The sequence below is a fragment of the Myotis myotis genome, unplaced genomic scaffold, assembly GCF_014108235.1.
Source record: "Myotis myotis isolate mMyoMyo1 unplaced genomic scaffold, mMyoMyo1.p scaffold_m19_p_16, whole genome shotgun sequence".
Lineage (NCBI taxonomy): Eukaryota > Metazoa > Chordata > Mammalia > Chiroptera > Vespertilionidae > Myotis > Myotis myotis.
The window spans coordinates 8,118,212-8,139,805 of record NW_023416320.1 but is presented as its reverse complement, the minus strand read 5'-3'; the positions used below and the strand labels follow the sequence as shown (position 1 = coordinate 8,139,805).

The 21,594-nt window shown below is 39.0% G+C and overlaps 1 protein-coding gene across 10 annotated transcripts in view; it reads right to left on the bottom strand.

The window, feature by feature from the left end:
* The window catches only part of ESRP1 (epithelial splicing regulatory protein 1), a 52,442-nt gene that overhangs the window by 2,725 nt on the left and 28,123 nt on the right, over nucleotides 1-21,594 (bottom strand). For 2 of the 10 annotated variants that reach the window (XM_036337729.1, XM_036337730.1), the window contains exons 13-15: nucleotides 19,848-19,986; nucleotides 6,791-6,941; nucleotides 1,570-1,679 (exon numbers count right to left, since the gene is read on the bottom strand). In XM_036337729.1, the coding sequence (XP_036193622.1) occupies nucleotides 1,605-1,679; nucleotides 6,791-6,941; nucleotides 19,848-19,986 (365 nt within the window). In that variant the 3' untranslated portion in view covers nucleotides 1,570-1,604. Of the gene's footprint in view, nucleotides 1-1,569; nucleotides 1,680-6,790; nucleotides 6,942-8,947; nucleotides 9,120-19,739; nucleotides 20,017-21,594 lie in introns of all 10 variants that reach the window. The other 8 variants (XM_036337727.1, XM_036337728.1, XM_036337731.1 and 5 more) reach the window with 6 other exon arrangements.

Here is a 21,594-nt window from a genome sequence, read left to right as displayed (position 1 = left end):
CATGAAAATGTTGACAAAATTTGAAAACAACATGTCAGCAAGCCAGTTTCAGCAAACCGAGTAATAAAGAAATAAACCACACTATTGCCTGAGCATGTTCCTACAACTCCACCCCTTGAGGAGCCTCACCCAGAATGCATCATCCTTCCAGAAAAGGCTATAATTAATAGGAAAAGGAAAAAAAAAAACAAAACCCAACCCAACTAATTTCAAAGAAACCTTATCAGGGTTCCTTCCCTCTAGATTTAGTTTTAGAAAAGGAAAAAGATATGCAACAAAAACCTTGCAATCATTTTGGAATAAATCACATTTAAATTATACCTAGATGAACCTTAAAAATATTATGCTAAGTGAAAAGCAAGTCATGAAAGGACAGATACTATGTCATTCCACTTATGACGTAACCAGAACAGTCAAATGCATTAAAACAGAAAGAAGAATGGGAGAAGCCAGGGGCTGGGGAAAGAGAGAAATGGGAATTTATTACTTAAGGTAAACAGAGTTGGAGAAAAGAAAAAAGTTCTGGAGTTAGATAGTAGCGATGTTTACACAACAATGTGAAATGTATTTAATGTCACTGAACTGTAAACTTAAGAAATGATAAATTTTATGTTATGTATATTTTACCACAATTTTTAAAAAAGGAAACTGGGAAAAAAGTATATCTAACTTAATAGAATGACTCAGTGATTCCACTCATAGATACATAAGTCCCAAAATGAAAAGCAAGTTCTTAAATATGTGTACATAAATGCTACCATCAGTGCTAGCATTCACAATAGCCAGAAAATGGAAACAGCACAAATGTCCATCAGTGGATAAATGCATAAACAAAATGTGTTATATCTGTACAATGAAATATTATTCAGCCACAAAAAGGTATAAAGTAATGATACATGCTACAACATAGATGAACCTCAAAAACATGTGAAGTGAAAGAAGCCAGGTATAAGATATAATTCCATTTATACGAAATATCCAGAATAGGCAAATCCTAACCAATAGTCCACATGAGATATAGCAAGAGAATTTCCAAATGGAAAGGTTTCCCCTTATCCCAAACTAGAGGTCCAGTACACAAAATTCATGCACTCGGAGACTCCCTCAGCCCAGCCTGCACCCTCTCACAGTCTGGGAGCCCTCGGAGGATGTACAACTGACAGCTTAAGCCGGTAGTCAGACATCCTTAGCGCTGCCGTGGAGGCGGGAGAGGCTCCTGCCACCCCTGCTGCACTTGCCAGCTGTGAGACCAGCTTCTCGCGTTGAGTGTCTGCCCCCTGGTGGTCAGTGCGATCATAGCAACTGGTCATGCCACCATTCAATTTGCTTATTACCCTTTTATTATATAGGAGGATAACTTACTATTATCCACAAATGTTGCTTAGATACCACCTACTGAGATGACAATCTTAACTGCAGTCTCCATCCCTTCCAGTGTTTCTGACACACTTACATCACACTAGAGAAAAGAGGAAACTTCTCACCTGATTCCTAAGAAAACACTTTCTGATTCTTGATCTCTATTTGTTTAGCCCTTTATAATTTACCTTTCATATCACAGAGCCTTACCTTCTTTTCTGAGGGTGGTCTAACTGCTGGGACCCTTAAATACAAACCCATTCTTTGGGTAGAGTCCTGGCCTGGTCATTTGTGTGTACAAGTCCATCCTCGGTTGCATACTAAAATGCAAGTTAAAACAAACAGGATCAAAAGATGGACAAACTGTCACCACGAATGGTTAGTATTTCAACTGAATAGATCTACCAACCAATTATTGGGCATTTAGACTATAGAAAACAAGTTAAAACAGGTACAAGCCATATACATAAGTGTTAATCCCAAGTCTTCATTTGTTACTTAACATGTCTGAATACCTTAAAAATCCCTTCTGGGAGGGAAGTTTGATTGAACACATAGATTAAACACACACACCACCACCATTCCACAGTAAACATCACCAAATACTTCAGGGCCTGCTAACAGTACAGTTTCCATGATACCACAGGTATGACTAGCTAGCAAATATTTGAGCACCAACTATTTGCAAGGTATTCTAAAATAAGCCAAATATGTCCTAACAACCCTGTCAACTTTAAATAGTATTCAATATATTTTCAATACTGCTCTAATCTCTCAGTAAGACAGCAAGTAAAAATCTTAGCAGTGAAAGGCCCAAAGAGATCATGATTAAAGTCTAGCACTTGCTGAAAATGCAAAATCATTGACAGTAAAAGATCATGCAAAGAGGAAATGAAAAACTTAAAAGGAATTAGTATAAGGATTCTCAAGAGTCCATTCAGAATAACAGACCCATCAACTAAAATATAAAATACAGGCTTATTTTCATGACCAGAATGACATTCTCATCATCAAATGTTTTACTGGTGGTTTATCTTCAGTAAATGCAGTCCTCATTCTATTAATCTCATTCCTCAAAATGGGCCTAACTCAGGTACTTTAACTTTATAAGACTCAGATTTCCTAGCAGAACCCATGCCCTGCATTTTGCTGAGCCCACCAGAATTCCCCCCTTTGTGGAAATCCTGCCCTTTCCAGCCTCACCCTTAATGAAGTATGGAAAACTTAAGTTGGAGTAGTTTTATAGAAGGAATTTTGCTGAGTGGGGGAAACATAATTCCAAAAACTGTATTTAAAAATAACATATGGCCAAAACCGGTTTGGCTCAGTGGATAGAGCGTCGGCCTGCGGACTGAAAGGTCCCAGGTTCGATTCCGGTCAAGGGCATGTACCTGGGTTGTGGGCACATTCCCAGTAGGAGATGTGCAGGAGGCAGCCGATCGATGTTTCTCTCTCATCAATGTTTCTAACTCTCTATCTCTCTCCCTTCGTCTCTGTAAAAAATCAATAAAATATATTTAAAAAAAAAAAATAACATATGTATAGAGAATAATATATGCCATCATTATATCAAGATATATGTATTTTCAAAAACATATATATTTTAAATATATTTTTATTGATTTCAGAGAGGAAGGAAGAGGGAGAGAGAGAAATATTAATGATGAGAATCACTGATTGGCTGCCTCCTGCACGCATGCCCCCTACCAGGGATTGAGCCCGAAACCTGGGCATGTGCCCTTGGCCAGAATCGAACCTGGGACCCTTCAGTCTCCAGGCTGGTGCTCTATCCACTGAGCCACACAGGCTAGGGCTCAAAAAGTATTTTTACTGATTTTAGAGAGAGAGAGGAAGGGAGAGCGATAGAGAGAAACATCAATGAGAGAGAAACATTAATCAGCTGCACAGCCCCCACTGGGGATTGAGCCCACAACCGAAACCTGGGTATGTGCCCTGGCCGGGAATAAAACCAGAGACCCCTTGGTTTATGGGTCGACAACTCAAGCACTGAACAACACCGGCTGGGCAAGATATATGTATTTTTAAAAGCCAGAATTAAGCCGAAACCGGTTTGGCTCAGTGGATAGAGCGTCGGCCTGCGGACTGAAAGGTCCCAGGTTCGATTCCGGTCAAGGGCATGTACCTGGGTTGTGGGCACATCCCCAGTGGGAGGTTGCGCAGGAGGCAGCTGATCGATGTTTCTCTCTCATCGACGTTTCTAACTCTCTACCTCTCTCCCTTCCTCTCTGTAAAAAATCAATAATATATATATATATATATATATATATATATATATATGTAAAATAAATAAATAAATAAATAAATAAATAAATAAATGCCAGAATTAAACTATGGAGAGATTTCATTCTCTCAACCAATTATTACCAAGTATTTGCTTAATATAAGTAAATTATATAATTACATAAAACAAATGCTAAATAACCAGAAATCAAATGAAAAACTATTAAATCAGCAACCAGCAATAAATACACTGTAAGTAAAGATTTAAAAAGTCCTCCTCTAATTGACTGGTCTTGTGACAAAATGGTATCTAAAGAATCTGGAATCCCACAGCTAGTGGCTGTTATTTTCTTTCTTTTTTAGGATCAGTCTCTTTTACGGAGGGCCTTCACAGGAGGGTCAGATCGCTGGAAGGATAATGAGATCCTATGTCCTCGGCCCGGCCAGATCTCCTCAGCTTCACAGCTGCTGAAAAGCATGGCTGTTATTTTCTGTTCTTAATATAACTGAGATAAAAATAATTTATTTAAAAAAATTATGAAGTCTTAGAGATAGTAGAAAAGATGAGCTTTTATGTGAGAGTGGTAAAAACTTAGGACAGAAAAGATTTTGAATGAGGCATTGTAACTATCTTAAAGCTTAAATTACTGAAGGAAAACATTGCAATAATTTGATATACTGAATTGAAAAATCGAGGTCCCTACATACGCCTAAGTCATTGGGCCAGGTCATAAATTCCAGGCACTTCGGAAATGGAAGGCCAAATGCCTAGAGATGAAATCATTTTGCACAACCTTCCTGCTTTTGATATCAGATAACTCTACCCCAATCTTGATGATAAACTGCCGCAGATTGAAGTTATTGTATCACAACTCAGCACACCAATATTTTAGCCACAAATCTAAAAATGATTATTACTTATTTGTGGTAGAATAAATACCCACAAAAGCCAGCCATTGCACACTTCATAACAGCAGCAATTTTGCTTAATCTCAAACCAACGTATGTGTACCACTGCTTAATTCTATTCAGTATGAATGTAAAAGTTGATCAGTCAAAACAAAAAACAAATTAATTCAGCTGACAACTAAAACCTAAAACTTTGCTTATACTTTCTAGAATTGAAAAACAATGGGGGAAATTACAAAACTCAAATGTTTACTCCATGAGATTAAGCAAACTTTTTTTTTTTTTACTTTTTATCTGAGGATTTTCCATTGCTTTTAGATGGAATGGAAGGGAATGGGAAAAGAGAAAGACAGAGAGAGGGAAAGAGACATGGGTTGGTTGCCTCCTACACGCGCCTTGACTGCAGCCTGGGAATGAACCTACAACCCAGGTACTTGCCCTTGACTGGGAACCGATCCTGAGACCTTTTGGTGCGTGGGCTGAAGCTCTAACCACTGAGAACCACCAGCCAGGGCTAAGCAACCCCTCAATAACCTTTGATAAAATTCTCTATTCTTTTCATAACCTAATGAATCAGATATGAAGCTTAGAAAGTAAGTTTTAAAAAATATATAGATATTTTTATTGATTTCAAAGAGGAAGGAAGAGTGGGAGAGAGAGATAGAAACATCAGTGATGAGAGAGAATCATTGATCTGCTGCCTCCTGCATGCCCCCCCCCCCCCCCCCGGAGGGGATCGATCCCTGACCTCCTGGTTCATAGGTTGAAGCTCAACTACTGAGTCATCTCTGCAAGGGCTTCTTCTGTTAGGCAGCTTAATTGTTTAGGGAAAAAGCAAAGTATCTACTGCTATCTGGGGAAAAAAAAACACACACAAAATTTCGTTGAGCTCCACAATCTTCCATGATTCATGGACACCAAGCTTGTAAGTCCATTCTAATAGTGAAAACAGCTTCTGCGGGCACAACCCTTAAAATGTTGTACTATAAACAATTAAGGGCTATTTCAGGATTTGACAATTATGCCTATAAAGCAGTGGTTCTCACCCTTCTGGCCCTTTAAATACAGTTCCTCATGTTGTGACCCAACCATTAAATTATTTTCGTTGCTACTTCATAACTGTAATGTTGCTACTGTTATGAATCGTCATGTAAATATCTGATATGCAGGATGGTCTTAGGCGACCCCTGTGAAAGGGTCGTTCGACCGCCAAAGGGGTCGCGACCCACAGGTTGAGAACCGCTGCTATAAAGGCTTCCCAACTTGTAAAGACTCAAGCCAAGTTCAGCTCCAAGAAGAAAGACAGTTCTTCCTATTAATGCAATCAAAAGGCTGTATGATAATGATTTTTAGCTACTGTAAGAAAGAAGAGTTCGGTTCTAGGTATTATGTGATTTAAGGAAAGGTGTCTGCTCAGATGAGATGGCAATGAGGGGATTTTGCTCATTGTTAAAGAGAGCTTACCAAGAAAAATCTCATTCTTTATCTGAAGTCGGAAAACAACTGATGGACACAGGCAGTGGCAGAGTGACAAGAGTAATACCAGTTTCACAAGAATTAATTGTGGATCATTACATAAAAGGCTCAATGAATATCCTACAGCTCATTTTAAGGAGTTCTTAACTACAGATTCATTGAGTTTCCTTTTCTTTTCTTTTTTTCAGGATAGGCATAGAGCCCTCTGACAACTTTGTAAATATTCAATTTCAACACCACATTTAAGTATTTTTTTGTTAGTCAAGAATTTGACTTGGGCCCCTCCAGGTGGCTCAGCTGGTCATAGTGTCCTCCTGTACACCAAAAGGTTGCAGGTTCAATCCCAGAAGGAGGCAACCAATCCTCGATTCTCTCTCTCCTCTCTCTCCAATAAAAACAAAGAATTGAACAAATAAACGATACAGCCTCAGGTGAGGATTTAAAAAAAAGAAAAAAGAATTTGACTTCGAGGAAAACTCTTTAGCCAGTCCTGTTCTAGATGGAAAGACCCACACTGTGGGTGCCCTAAAGAGCTCTTCCCAAAAAAGCACCAACAGATTAAACAGAAGTAACAAACATAGAGTGGAAAAAGGCCTGATCTCGTCAAAGGGATGAGCTAGAAGTCAGCACGCACACTGGTCCTCCTGGCTGACTGACGCGGGCTCTTTTTGCCTCCGTAAGCCATCTAGTAACGCTTGCACACACACGAGTTACAGAGAATCGGTTTCTTTCCTGGCTGCATTCTTTAGGCAAATCAACTTAAGTATTAAGGGCACTGAATAGTTTTCTTCTTCAAGCTACTGACCTGGTAACCTTGGAAGAAGTTAAGAATTTCCTTAACTCCAGTATTGTAGGCCAGGCCCTGCATTCTGACCACCGTGCCAGGCTGTGGTGGGACACCGCTAAGATTAGCAGCTGTAGGGAAGTAGCCAAGATTATTGGGCGAACCTGGGGGGCTAAAGGAAGAGAAAGTACAGTGAACCAATAGGAACAGACAACGTCGAATATTTACTCTACAAACATTAGCTACTTAAGGTAACAGACTCTCTCTGGGTGATCTCAGAATCATCCGAGGTTTCACTCCCAAGCCAGGTAAGAACACCGCATTCCCAGAAAAGCCTGAAGTTACAAGGGAGAAGGGTTAATGCAGAGTTAAGTGCAGGGCTTCCTCAAAGATCCCGTTCTCGCTGAGATTCTTGAAGGGACAGGAAGGAGAGAATTAAGCCTTTCAGGGCACTCAACCACAAAGCACCACTTGCACAGCCCAGCTCATTGATGATTAACTGGCTCGCCATCAGGAATACTAAGGCATGAATACGAAGGACTAACAGGAGCCATCGCCACAGACACCGAAAGAAAGCAGCATTTGAAGGGATTTTCCCAAGGAACAGACTGCTTTACCCATGCCCACAAGCAAAGGTACAGCACAGTAAGTGGAGCACAATAATACAAAAATACTGAAGCACCTCTGAGTTGTTATCCCTTCCAACTCGACTAAAAAGCAAGAGGAGGAGGTGGTGGGTAAAGTGGAAAAGATTCACAGCAAATTAAAATCAACCACCATTAACACAACGGGAAAGCTGACGCATGAGTCCCTCTTGGTACACCTACAGCAATCACCCCCAAGGAGCACACACCAAGTGAATCCCTAATTCTTCTTTATATGGCAGCTTAAGTAATTACCATATTATTAAATAAGTTTCATCCTATTCACCACCCAATAGGTTTTCCACCACAATTAGTGGCCAGAAACCCGTAACTGAAAATGTTGGGAAAATTTTAAAATAGGTTATTAGCTTAAAGAGCAATAAAGACCCACAGTTTTAGATTATTAACCTTCATAAATCTTTCTAAGTAGGTGAATATCCCATTTTAAAGACAAGCAAACACAAAAATGAAAGGGACAAAATCTTTGAGATTCTGTAGCCTACATAATCCTAACTGATGGTTAAGAGGAATGATGCCAGGTGTGCATCCAGTTCCAGACTCCATTTTATAATTGGCACAGTAGCCCTGAGCAAGTCACTTAATTTCTTTTAACTTCAATTACATCATTTGGTAGATGGGGATGATAGCACCTCTCAAGTTTCACAGAACTGTTCTGCAGATTCAATGATTAAACATACCACGTTATTCCATAAACCATAGAATGCAATAATTTGTTATTTCACTTTTGCTATTTCCATAACCATCATTCTATTGCACTATTTTGAAAATATGGGAGAGCCTGAAAGCATTACATACTTGACATCAAGCTGCCTTTAACCACTTCAGTTTCTAAAGCGGTGATCCTCAACTTGTTTGCCTATTAGAGTCACCTGGGAGAGATTGCTTCACAGGTGAATTTACCAAACATTGAAAAAGAGAATATATCTTTTTTTTTTTTGGCCAGCGTGGCTCAGTGGTTGAGCGTCCACCTATGAACCAGGAGGTCACGTTTCGATTCCCAGTCAGGGCACATGCCTGGGTTGCAAGCTCAATCCCCAGCGGGTGGCGTGCAGGAGGCAACTGAACAATGATTCTCTCTCATCACTGAGGTTTCTGTCTCTCTCCCCCTTTCTGAAATCAATACAGTTAAAAAAGAAAAAACAGGTAGGAGCTGTCCATCAAAGCCAGACTATATCAGAAACTCATCCTAATCTTTATGCTCAATTGTTAGTCACTGTTTTTGGTTCTTACTCACATCCGTTGTATTTTTAGTTAGGTTTTAGATTCCCAAGTGTCAATATTTATCAGTGTCTCTTGTGCACATAGTGTTAATAATGTAACTTCCACAAGTCAATACAGCAATGAATTCAAAGGTCTAGAGAGTGCTGGAAGATCGTACCACGTCACGTAAATGAACAAGGGGACTGCACTTGAGCTGGTCAGAAACCTTGCTGAGCTGCCTGAACAAAGAACTGAGGTGGGGGTGAGAGGAAATGAAGCGAAGAAAAGAAAAACATCAGGAGAGGGGCTTTACCAAAGGCTTAGTTCGGCACCACGGAGCATTGCTGCTGCACAGACCGTACTTATGACCACGGCCGAGGCTCCTTCACAAGCCACACGTGTGAAGAATCGCTGAATTTAGCGCACAAGTGCGCGTATCATAAAGTTGTTCCAGATCTCCTCCACTGCAGTGCTCCACGTCCTTCCTACATATTTAGGTAAAAAAAATTTTAGCCAAAACCGGTTTGGCTCAGTGGATAGAGCGACGGCCTGCGGACTGAAAGGTCCCAGGTTCGATTCCGGTCAAGGGCATGTGCCTGGGTTGCGGGCACATCCCCAGTAGGAGATGTGCAGGAAGCGGCTGATCGATGTTTCTCTCTCATCGATATTTCTAACTCTCTATCTCTCTCCCTTCCTCTCTGTAAAAAAAAATCAATAAAATATATTTAAAAAAAATAAAAAATAAAAATAAATAAAAAGAAAAAAGAAAAATTTTAAACCCAATGTAGAGAAAACCTGTTTCCCTCAGAGTCTGGCCTCCTTTCCTTTGAAGTTCTGAGGTTTGCAATTCTAATTTAGTTGCTTGAGATCCTGTTGTGAGACTATTCAAACACTGCTTCCTATCCTACATTTTCCCAGATACTAATTTATATCATTTAATTTCATAATGTTCAATGTATCCTAGTAAGTTATTCAAAATTCTGTGAACAGGTGTGTGTGTGTGTGTATAAATAAATAAAATACTGGGGGCCAGGATGCCTACCCCATGACACTCATAATATACACTCTAGAGAAAACAAGGGTCACATACACTTTACTCATTTAATATTACAAATTACTAAACATTGGTGACACTGATTAATGTTATCGGGCGGCATTCTAAAATATAATGTCATAGTGTGGCAGTATTTATCATTTGAGGACTTGCCATATTTCTCTAGAGGAGAGAGGATCACAGCATTACCTATCAGGTAAAGAAAGAGGTTAATTGAAAAGATTAGAGGACTGAATTCTCCCCTCTGGATGGGCACAACACATCAGCATAGGAAACATGAGAAGTCCCGTGAAAGACACCTGGTTCCCACTGCCTGACAAAATTACTACACAGATCCTTTTGGACTAACATTCATTAAATCCCTGAGTGTTATAAAGACCTTTTATTTGGAAAGTGACTGTTTTCATGTAGGAAATTAAAAAATTTTCATTATAATTTTTAAGTTTCAGATAGGAAGGGAGAAGGAGAATCAATAATGAGAACGATTCACTGATTGGCTGCCTCCTTCAAGTCCCCCACTGGGGATCAAGCCTGCAACCCAGGCATGTGCCCTGACTGGTATCGAATTATGATCTCCTGATTCATAGATAAGACACTCAACCACTGACCCACCCCGGCTGGATGTTATATAGGAAATTTTTGAACTAACTTTAAGTTTTCATCTGAAATCAATCATTTCAGCAAGGTTAACTTTTCAGTACTCTTTGGAAATTTAATTCCCTGACTGCTCATGGACTGCTTACTATATCTGGATCCTGGATTTGTTAGCTCTTTTGAAAGGCTATATTCGGTCATGTGCTGCTTAACTCTGAGTAATGCATCCTTAGGTAATTTCATCATTGATTGAACATCATTGAGTGAGTGCACTTATAAGACCTAAATGGTATAGCTTACTGCTTTGTAAAGGAGGAAAAATAATTTTCTTCTCTCCTAGGTTCTTGGCTGTATTAAAAGACAGATTAGCCTAGCTGGTGTGGCTCAGTGGTTGAGCATTGTCCTATGAACTAGGTCACAGTTCGATTCCAGGACAGGTTATGTGCCTGGGTTCTGGGCTCAACCCCCAGTAGGGGGCGAGCAGGAGGCAAATGATCAATGATTCTGTCTCATCATTGATATTTCTCTCTCCCCTCTCCCTCTTTGAAATCAATAAAAATATATTAAAAAATAAAAAAGGACAGATTAGCAGGAGAAAAACAAAAAGCTTAATGACATGTATACTTTCTGTAAGCATGGGAGAGATTTAGGAGATCTGAGTAACTCCCCAGAATGGCTGAAGCCGCCACCTTAACTACCACAAGGGGGAGTGAGGAGTTGAGGAGGAGGGGGACAGGTTACCAGGAAAAGCAAAGTAAACAAGGTTAAGGTTGTGCAGATTTAAGATTGTTGTTTTCAGTACTAAGAGTTTCTAGTGATAAAAATCATCCTCTTCTTCACAGGCAGGGGATATTCTTACTAAGAGAGATTTTCCTAACGAACGTAAATAACTTTTACAAAAAGTAACTTCAACTTGCTTTTCAGAGCATCTCCCTGTGTGCTGTTTCTTTTGCTTTTTAAACGATCGGCAATAATCGCGCCTCGGATAAACCTCTTTGGCTACCATACCATACTGCCACTGCGCAAAGCTTGTGTGCTGATTCTTAATCAGGCTAAAATAATCCTAATGCCAAAGACATATTTTGGGGTAACATTCCGTTCCCATACAGCTCCTATGCTACAAACCTGTGTAGGTGGCTATTTTACTGAATACTATCAGGGGTGGGGAACCTTCTTTCTGCCAAGGGCCATTTGGACATGTATAACATCATTTGAGGGCCATACAACATGATCAACTTAAAAATTGGCCTGCTGTATTTGGTCAAACATTTAATTAACTCACCCCTAATGCCTTGGCAGGGCCAGACCAAGTGATTTCATGCGCCTTATATGGTCCGCGGGCTGGATGTGCCCCACCCCTGCTGCAGACAATTGTAACACGATGACAAGTATTTGCAATGAGGTTATGATGGCTATCAGGTGTTAGGAAATTTTCAGCGCTCTTATAATTTGTGGATCCACCTTTCTATGTGCAATCCATCACTGACACTTCTCACTGAAACATCCTTATGGGGCGCCATGACTGTATACACCTCTTTATGCATGTGTATCTACCTTTCAAAGAAAAGTTAAATAACCAACGGATATGAAAACACTTCAGAATGCTTAAAGAGATCTTCCAAGAATCTATTTCACCTAGTCAGCTAATTTATGTTCTGTCAAAACAGTTTAGTAACTAAACTTAAATTTTAATCCAACTATGTTAAAGGGTATAAAATATAACCCGCCATTACAGTTATCATGTTTCAAGTACATAGTATAGCGACAGACTGGTTACTCAAAGCAAGGAGAGCCTCCAGAAAGCCCCATTAAAAAAAAAAAAAAATTCCTCAGCCGAGGATATGTTTTTACTCACTTTAGAGAGAGGCAGGGGGAGAAAAAGAGAGAGAGAAAGAGAAACATGGGTCCTGTGCCTCCTGACAGGGGATCGAATCAGAAACCCTCTTTCTGTCAGGGACAATACTCCAACTGAGCCACCAGGCTGGGGCAAGCCCCATGTTTCATTTGAAAACTGAATCCTACCACACTCGGTATTATTCTGAAGGTAATCTTGTTGTTTGACTGAAAGCACAAAATCATAACACAACTGATCCTCTTACATGTTTTAGAAAATGCACTTTAAAAAGTAATATGATGCTACATCATAGAACGAAGAAACAAGCAAAACACACCGTGATACATGGGAATTTGTGCTTCTTGGCACGGCAGCAGAAGACAATGTCCATTCACAGGTTACTTTTGAAAAAAATGGTCATTTAAAAAAAATACAGTTTTGTCTTTTTGAATAGGAATAGTGTACAATAGGGAAGATACAGATATGACTCCATCATACCCGTTCCCCCAACAGATCTGAACCACTCTGTAAAAGCAACCTGTTACAGCTCCTTGGTTATCTACTGTCTATGTTTCCAGAGATACCTTATTGATTATTTTGTATGTAAGTGGAAAACGTTTGCTCATACAACATTTTGCTTTCAGTGAAAAAAATTTTTAAAAAGAGGTAGTTTAAGAAACTACTTAACTCATAAAGAAAATCACAAATCAGCCTCTATTATTAAGTAAAATTCATATACAAATGTCAGTTCTTCTATTGGGCCTACTTTAGTGTAGTCCCTTAAAGATATACCAAGGAAATGCTTCAATAGGACAGTAGATGCAAAATAGGGTTATTTTATTTTTAATGTTTTTTATTTTATTTTTTTTGGGGGGGGGATGGGGGTGGGAGGGAGAGAAGGAGAGAGAGAGAAACATCAATATGGATTGTTTGCCTCCCACACATGCCCCAACCAGGGAATTGAACCTGCGACCTTTCAGCATACGGGAGGTCACTCCAACTGTGCCACACCAGCCATGGCAGAGTTATTTTCTTTATCAAGGTTGGCACATGTATTTTAGTCAAGTTCTCTCTCTGTTAACTAGAGTGTTAATGCTTTAAGAGGAAGGTGCTTACTCACTCTTAAAGCATTATATTTAAAAATATATTTGACACATCATAAATAGCAATAGAAAGAAGCAATCCCTAGCTTTTGTAGTGTTCTGGTAGTAAGGCAAAGAGTGTTAATAGATGAAACAAAAATGGCAAAATATTGATACAACTGGGTAGTAGATATTCTCAACTTATGTTTATTTGCATATTTACAGATTTTTAAACTTATTCTTGAAAATAACATGATCCCAATTTTGTAAGAAAAATCCTTAGAAAAACAGATCTATAAATTGAAACCAATTTCATTAGGTTTTTTGAGCAATTATTTTTTTTCTTGAGATTCCCTGTGCTTCATAATTTTCTGTAATGCTAAAAATAATTGTAAGTATATTTGCATTTTAATTCCCTGAACTGCTCATTATATGTATTAGGTCTTTGGACTAGCAAATGACTACTTCTTCCATGAAAGCTAGAATGAATTCTCACTGATAGTAGAGAAAAAATTGCCCACAGCAGTTCTTGTTTACATCATTTAGAAATATCATCCAAACTGAAAAAAAATGAGATAATCATTTCCATCAACAAAAATTATCTGGCGCTTCTTCATTATTACACTATTGCTTTTATTGCACTATTACAACATTCTAGTGTCATTATATTGTACACTGAATTCCGGTTTGCATTTGTGGAACCAATGGGTCCATGTATTATTAATCTTACTAGTCCCAATGTCACACTCAAGAGATACTAAATAAGTTTGCTCAGTAAAATTAAAAGTTAAAAATGCTTAACTTTTTTTGAGGGACATGCTTTTAGAAATCCACAAAATACATTAGAATCTTGATGTTTTAAAGCAATGAATACATTGCATTAATCTGAAATCAAACTGACATATATCATTTTTTAAAATGGAGGGAAATTACAGAAATGTTACTTTCAGAGACAAACTCCAAATCTTCTGATTTAATATCTTTTTTAGCTTAGAGTGTGAGATCTCAAACTTGCCTATTTATCAAAGACATGTACACAACGAAGTTTTCCGTTAGCCTCAAATGCCTTAATAATCATGTGAGGTTAGAAATTAATGGTGTTCTACCAAAACTGTACAATATCTTATTGTTTTGGGAATTTGCTTATTTTATTTCTATAGGTTATTATTCCTACAAATTATTTTTATTTTATAAATTATCATTAAATTATCCTACAGAAATATAAGTACACAAAGATCAACAAAACCTTTTATTTACTAGAGAAAATTAGATATCTAAAAATAGTTAAATTACGATTATATTAACATCATGTGGAAGTTAGAAGAATGAGATAAATAGGAAGAGCTCCATGACATATTGGAAAGTTTATATATAACAGAACAAATAGGCAGTACAGGTTTAAGTATGCCACATTATTTAGAAGCTCATACAAATGTGTATGTTACCAAACTAATAATAGTGATTCATCTAGACTGTGAAGTGTGTAAATGGGAATATCCTTTTCTTTACTATACTTTATACTCTTAAGAGTTGACAATGACGCCGAAACCGGTTTGGCTCAGTGGATAGAGCGTCGGCCTGCGGACTGAGAGGTCCCAGGTTCGATTCCGGTCAGGGGCATGTACCTGGGTTGCGGGCACATCCCCAGTAGGAGATGTGCAGGAGGCAGCTGATCGATGATTCTCTCTCATCGATGTTTCTAACTCTCTATCTCTCTCCCTTCCTCTCTGTAAAAAATCAATAAAATATATTTAAAAAAAAAAAAAAAAGTTGACAATGAGGATTTTACAAACTTTAAAACTAATAAAGGAAAAAAAAAATTAACATATAGTCAGGGGCCCAAAATTACAGGAGCTATTAAGCCATACATGTCAGTTCCTCCTGCATTTGGGGTTTCAATTCAAGAGTTTTCCATCTCGCTGTGGTGGAAAATTATTTCTAAGAGATTCCTTTTTTTAATAGTGCCAGAGAGCAAGTCAATGAGGGAACTGCATATTCTGCAAATAAACGTATTGTAGGCATGAGAAACTCCACCAGGTATGCAGTGAAACAATGCATTCCACTCCTGACATTCTAATGATGTAAGAAAGGTAAACAAAGACCTCTGTTATAACCACTGCCAGCAAGTGATTGTCACAGAGTCCACAGAAGGTGACAGATTGGAGTTGGGAGAGGTGCCTGACACAGTACTCAATGATGAAAAATTAATTACACATGCTTCTGTGTCTTTTCAACCCTTTAAAAGCTGGCCAGCTTACAATTATCATGGCTATCTCCTGATTCTTTTTCCCCCCAGTAGAATAAAGAATAGTTTCAATAATGTGGCTACAAGCTTCACTGCTACTGAGATTCCAAAGTTCTTCCTTCCTACTAAAATACTAGAGATGGAGAGGAAAGAAAAATACAATGCAACATAGCAACTGTAGGAATCAGATGTGTTAGTTCCAGGACACTTTTTTAAAAAGTCACATATTGGTGGACGTACTCAAAACATTTAGTCTAAACAGCTGGGGAAGAAAACAACAAAACCTGATAAAAGTTTTAAAATTTTGAGCAATATTGCTTGTTAAAGTAAAATTTTAATAAACTGAACTGGTTATTGGATTAACAAAGATTTTTAATAAATTTTATAAAAAGAAAATTAAGAATGAGAGGTCCTTATGTATTCAAGTGAGAATCATGGGCAATTAGACCTGCCAGGGACCCTAAAAACTCTATAAAAGAATTAAACATAATGGATCATCCCAATATACCAAGGTTGCTGGTTTGATCCCTAGTCAGGGTACATATAAGAATGCATACAACAAATCAATGTTTATCTCTCTCTCAAATCAATAATAATTAAAATAAAACAATAGTATCGTGACAGAAATTGGCTGTAGATCCTGGAGGGAGAAACTCGCTATGCTGATCAACTGAACACTGCCTCCATGTCATTCCTTCTTCACCGACTCCATCCCTACCTATGGGAACCCCTGTACCTGCTGGGGATGGACCCCAACATATGGTGCTCGAACAGAGACCCTTAGGTAAGCCCCCCTGCACTCGGGACGGATAGGACTCCACCGTAGGAAAAGGGTGGATAGTCTTCGCCGACTCCGTCCACACCTTTGAGAACCCATGGAACAGGATTCCCCTAGGTAAGTCCCCTCTCCCCCATTGAGAACCCCCACACTCGGGACAGATAGGACTCCGCCAGGGTGCTGCAGACCCCCCTATAGAGGATAAGTAGGGTAAGAAGGTAGATAGTACAGAACTTAAATTTTAAGAAGATGTGCCGCCGAAACCGGTTTGGCTCAGTGGATAGAGCGTCAGCTTGCGGACTGAAAGGTCCCAGGTTCGATTCCGGTCAAGGGCATGTACCTGGGCTGCGGGCACATCCCCAGTAGGGATGTGCAGGAGGCAGCTGATCGATGTTTCTCTCTCATCGATGTTTCTAACTCTCTATCTCTCTCCCTTCCTCTCTGTAAAAAATCAATAAAATATATTTAAAAAAAAAAAAAAAGAAGATGTGCCATACTGAGTCCAAAGAAAGAAGACTCTGCATTGATCTTTAGATTAAGAAGATGTACCATACTGAGTCTAAAGAAAAAAGACTCCGTATTGATCTTTTAACACATATGCTTGCTAGCAGAGGAGTTAAGGTTACTCCCAGTCAGACAGAATGTTTTACACAAGAAGTATGTCCATGCTTTTCTGAGGAAGGAAAGGTAAATGTAGAGGCATGGGAGAAGGTAGGCCCAAGGAGCCTTATCCTTAACCCCACTGCAGCCTTTCCAACCCAGGAAAGTGCAGGATTGGCAAGCTCTCCCTGGGGTGATAGATCAGGACTCAGGTAGTAGCGGAAAGTGCCAATCTGTGGCAAGAGCTCAGGAGATTTATCTCAGTGCAGTGGCAGATGCAATGGAGTGAGCACACTCCGCCTATACAAGCTTCCTCGGCACACCGGGAAGTGGCAGCGCCCGCCTGAGTAAGCCCCCTAGAGCCCCTACATAGTACCCTGATCTTTCCTACTATTGGTTGCCCTAAGGATTGTGTAAACTTCTGATTGGTCCAAAATGTTATATATACTGCTGCACTTACACAATAAACTTAGATCTGTGTCACTGGGAAAAAAAAAAAAAATAGTATCAGTGATCTATAATATAACGTAGTGGAAAACACCCAATTGGAATATCAAAAGAGAAAAAGGAAGCATTTACATAATGAGAATAATGTAAGGGACTTTGGGGAAAACATCAAGTGTGCCAACATTCACATCAAAGGAGTACCAAAAGGACCTAAATATATAAAACGAGTATTGAATGACACGATAAAAGCAGTCTCTTCAATAAATGGTATTGGGAAAACTAGACAGATACAAACAAAAAAAAGGAACTGAAACACTTTCTTATGTCATATCCAAGAATAAACTCAAAATCGATTAAAGATTTAAATATAATACCTGAAACCATAACACTCCTAGAAGAAAACATATGCAGGAAAATCTGTAACATCTCTCATCCCTCATAGCAATATTGTTGGGATATGTCTCCCAGGGAAAGGGAACAGAAGAAAAAACTGGGAATACATCCAAATAAAGAGCTTTTGCACAAGGAAGGAAACTAGCAACAAAACAAAAAGACCATCTACTGAATGAAGATATTCACCAATGATACATTTAATAAAGGGTTACTATCCAAAATTTATATTTAAAAAACATTATAAAGAACTCATATAACTCAACATCAAAAACAAACAATCCAATTAAAAAATGGGACAGCCTTGCTGGTGTGATTTGGTGGTTGATCATCGACCTATGAACCTGGAGGTCATGATTCGATTCCCAATCAGGGTACATGCCCAGGTTCTGGGCTCGATCCCGAGTGTGTATGTGTGAGGGATGACTCTCTCTCATCATTGATGTTTCTTTCTCTCCCTCTCCCTTCCTCTATAAAATCAATAAAAAAATATATTTTAAAAAATGGACAGAGGGCTGAAACTGGTTTGGCTCAGTGGATAGAGCGTCGGCCTGCGGACTGAGAGGTCCCAGGTTCGATTCTAGTCAAGGGCATGTACCTGGGTTGCGGGCATATCCCCAGTGGGAGATGTGCAGGAGGCAGCTGATCGATGATTCTCTCTCATCGATGTTTCTAACTCTCTATCTCTCTCCCTTCCTCTCTGTAAAAAATCAATAAAAAAAAAAAAAAAAAATATATATATATATATATAAAAATGGACAGAGGACCTAAACAAACATTTCTCCAAAGAGGACATACCGATGGCGAATAGATATATGAAAAGATGCTCACCATCACTAACCAGCAGGTAAATACAAATTAAAACCACAATCGGTCATCACCTCACATCTATCAGAATGGTTATTATCAATAAAGCAACAAACAACAAGTGTTGATGAGAATTTGGAGAAAAAGGAACCCTCATGAATTGTTGGTGGGATGGTGGTATTACTAAGGAAAACAGTATACAGGTTCTTCAAAATATTAAAAATAGAGCTACCATATACCCAAGCAATTCCACTTCTGGATATTTACCCAAAGAAAAGAAAAACACCAATTCAAAAAGATATATATGCCTCCCTAGGTTCACTGCAGCATTATTTACAAGAGCCAAGATATGGAAGTAACCCAAATGCCCATCAATAGACAACTGGATAAAAAAGTTGTGGTTCATGTATATAATAAAATAGTACTTGACCATGAAAAGGAAATACCTTGCCATTTATAATAGCATGGATGGTTGAAATCATGCCATATTTGTCTTTGTCTAACTTATTTCACTTAGCGTAAGACAAATATGGAATGATTTCATTCATATGTGGAATCTAAGAAACAAAATAAATGACCAAACAAAACAAAAACTAACTTACAGATACAAAGAACAAATTGATGGTTACCAGATGGGAGGAGGTTTGAAGGGGTGGGTGAAAAATATGAAGGAATTAGGAAGTACATATTGGCAGTTATAATATAGTCAATAAAATTGTACTAATTACGTATGTATCAGGTGGGTACTAGACATATCGGGATGATCACTTTGTAAGTTGTATAAATGTCTAATCACTATGTTGTACATAAGAAATGAATAATATTGTATATCAACTATAATTTTTAAAATTTTTTCCCCTAGAATCCAGAAAAAAATAAAAAATTTGATTCTAAGGAAGTTCTAAATAAGTCTCATTTTGGACTTGTTAGTAAAGACTTAGGGGTGAAAGAATACAAGTTGTGTACAGTTTAAAAGAACTGTTTTTATTTATTGTGGGGTAACAGGAGTTAATGCTATTTAAAAATATAATTGTTATCGTTAAGGATTTTCTTAGTGTTTGCTTTTTTAAAATTCATTCACAAGATACTGCCACCCTATTGCAATGATCACAGTGCCCCTCACTTAGGGCCCTAAGAAAGGAGAAAAGCAAAGTTGTATACAAAAATAGCCTAAAAGATGTTGTTAATATATGGTTTAGAAAAAACACACAACTTATTTTGCTTTGTCTTAAAAGGACCTTCTTGCTTAGAGATGACCAGAAGCTATTGCCTACCATGGTAACCTTCAACGTGGCAGACAATAGTCTTTTGTGAACTCAGGCAGCGGCCATCAAAGGAGTCATTTGTTTCTGTCCCTCATTTCCACTCCGTCATAGCCTCACCTGGGATAGTAAGCTGTGTAGTTCATGAAGAGCTGGGTGCCCGCTGGGTAGTATGCTGTGGAGGGCTGCAGTGCTCGTGGATTCAAAAGCAGAGAGGGCTGATAAATGGCAGCTTCCGTAGGAATCACAGCTGCAGGAGCTGGAAATGTGTAGGAAGGAGGAGACAGGCCTACATAAGCAGAGAGAGACACTTTGAGACATTTGTAACAGCTGACGCATGTGTGCTTAACACTCAAGCCATAGGTTACTATTGCGCATACACACGCGCGCGCGCGCGCGCGCGCGCACACACACGTATACATATATATTCCTTTAAAGTAAGAGAGCAAATCTTTATACTACCCCATGCAACTTCCTTTGGTTATACAGACAAAACTTAGAAGTAATCTCAATTCTCACACTCCATCAACCTACAGAACCGTTCTTGGTCTAAAAGTTGGAAAAAACCAGTACCATCAAACATCAGCTCAACCATTTCTTGACATGTGATTTCCTCCCCCCCTACGATTGAGTGCCAGTTACCACAAAAACTTTGAGGAAAGAAGCATAGGGCTGACATTTAGTATAATTTCCAACTAAAAGCTGGATTAACTTTGCATTATTTCCACCTAACGGTAACCCAGATGATGAAATTTGAAGCTAATCTACACCTTCAAACTTATAAAAAAAAAACACCACAAAAACAAAACAACCACCTGGGCACAGGCAATGTGGCTCTGGGGTTGAGCATCAGTCACCCTATGAACAAAGAAGTCACAGATGGATTACTCTGGTCAGGGCACATGCCTGGTTTGTGGCCTCAATCCCTGGTAGGGGGCATGCAAGAGGCAGCCAATCGATCGATGTTTCTCTCTCATCAATGTTTCTATCTGTCTATCCCTCTCCCTTCTTCTTCTCTCTCTCCCTTCTCTCAAATCAATACAAACATGTTTTAAAAAATCCAACCTGGGAATTAGCCCTGAGAAACAGAAGTGTAAGTCTTCCTGAGACTCAGCAGTAAATTGTATACTCAGATTATATAGAAAAGAGAACGAATGAAATTCCTTTGTTTTCTGGTTCCCTAACTCACTAAGTGAGATGAACACTATCCAGGCCATCTGTACCCAACAATGAGGTAACTGAGAGGTTGCCTGAATTGAGGGTTCCTAACTTTGTTTTTTTGTGAATCCTCAAGAGGCTATTTTTCCATTGATTTGCAAAGAAAGTGGAAGGGATGGGGAGAGACTGAGACACGTCAACTGGTCACCTACCGCAGTACAGGTCACCTAACCAGGGCCGGGGGTCGAGCCTGCAACTGAGACACATGCCCTTGACTGGAATCGAACCTGGGACCCCTACCCCTTCAGTCCTCGGGCCAACGTTCCATCCACTGAGCCAAATCGGCTAGGGCAGGGTTCCTAACTGTAATTTGCACACCTGGAATGACCTATTCTATTTTGCAAATTTCAGAGGCATTAGGGATAACTTTTTCACATGAAAAATCTCTCCCGTCTTCTGCAAGTCTTGTGTGTTTCTACATGTGTATGGAGAGGAGTAGGCGGTCAGCTGCATATGGGTACACATATCGACCTCGTATTCACCTACTGGATACCTCGTTCATACTCACTGAAAATCGAGCTACATGTACATGAATTTTAAAATTATGATTCCTGGCCTTAAAAGGGCAATCAGGACAAGTTAAGGCACCAGTCACATAAAAAATTATAAAGCCTGTGTGTATTTCCTGCTTTCAAAACTATCCAGCAAT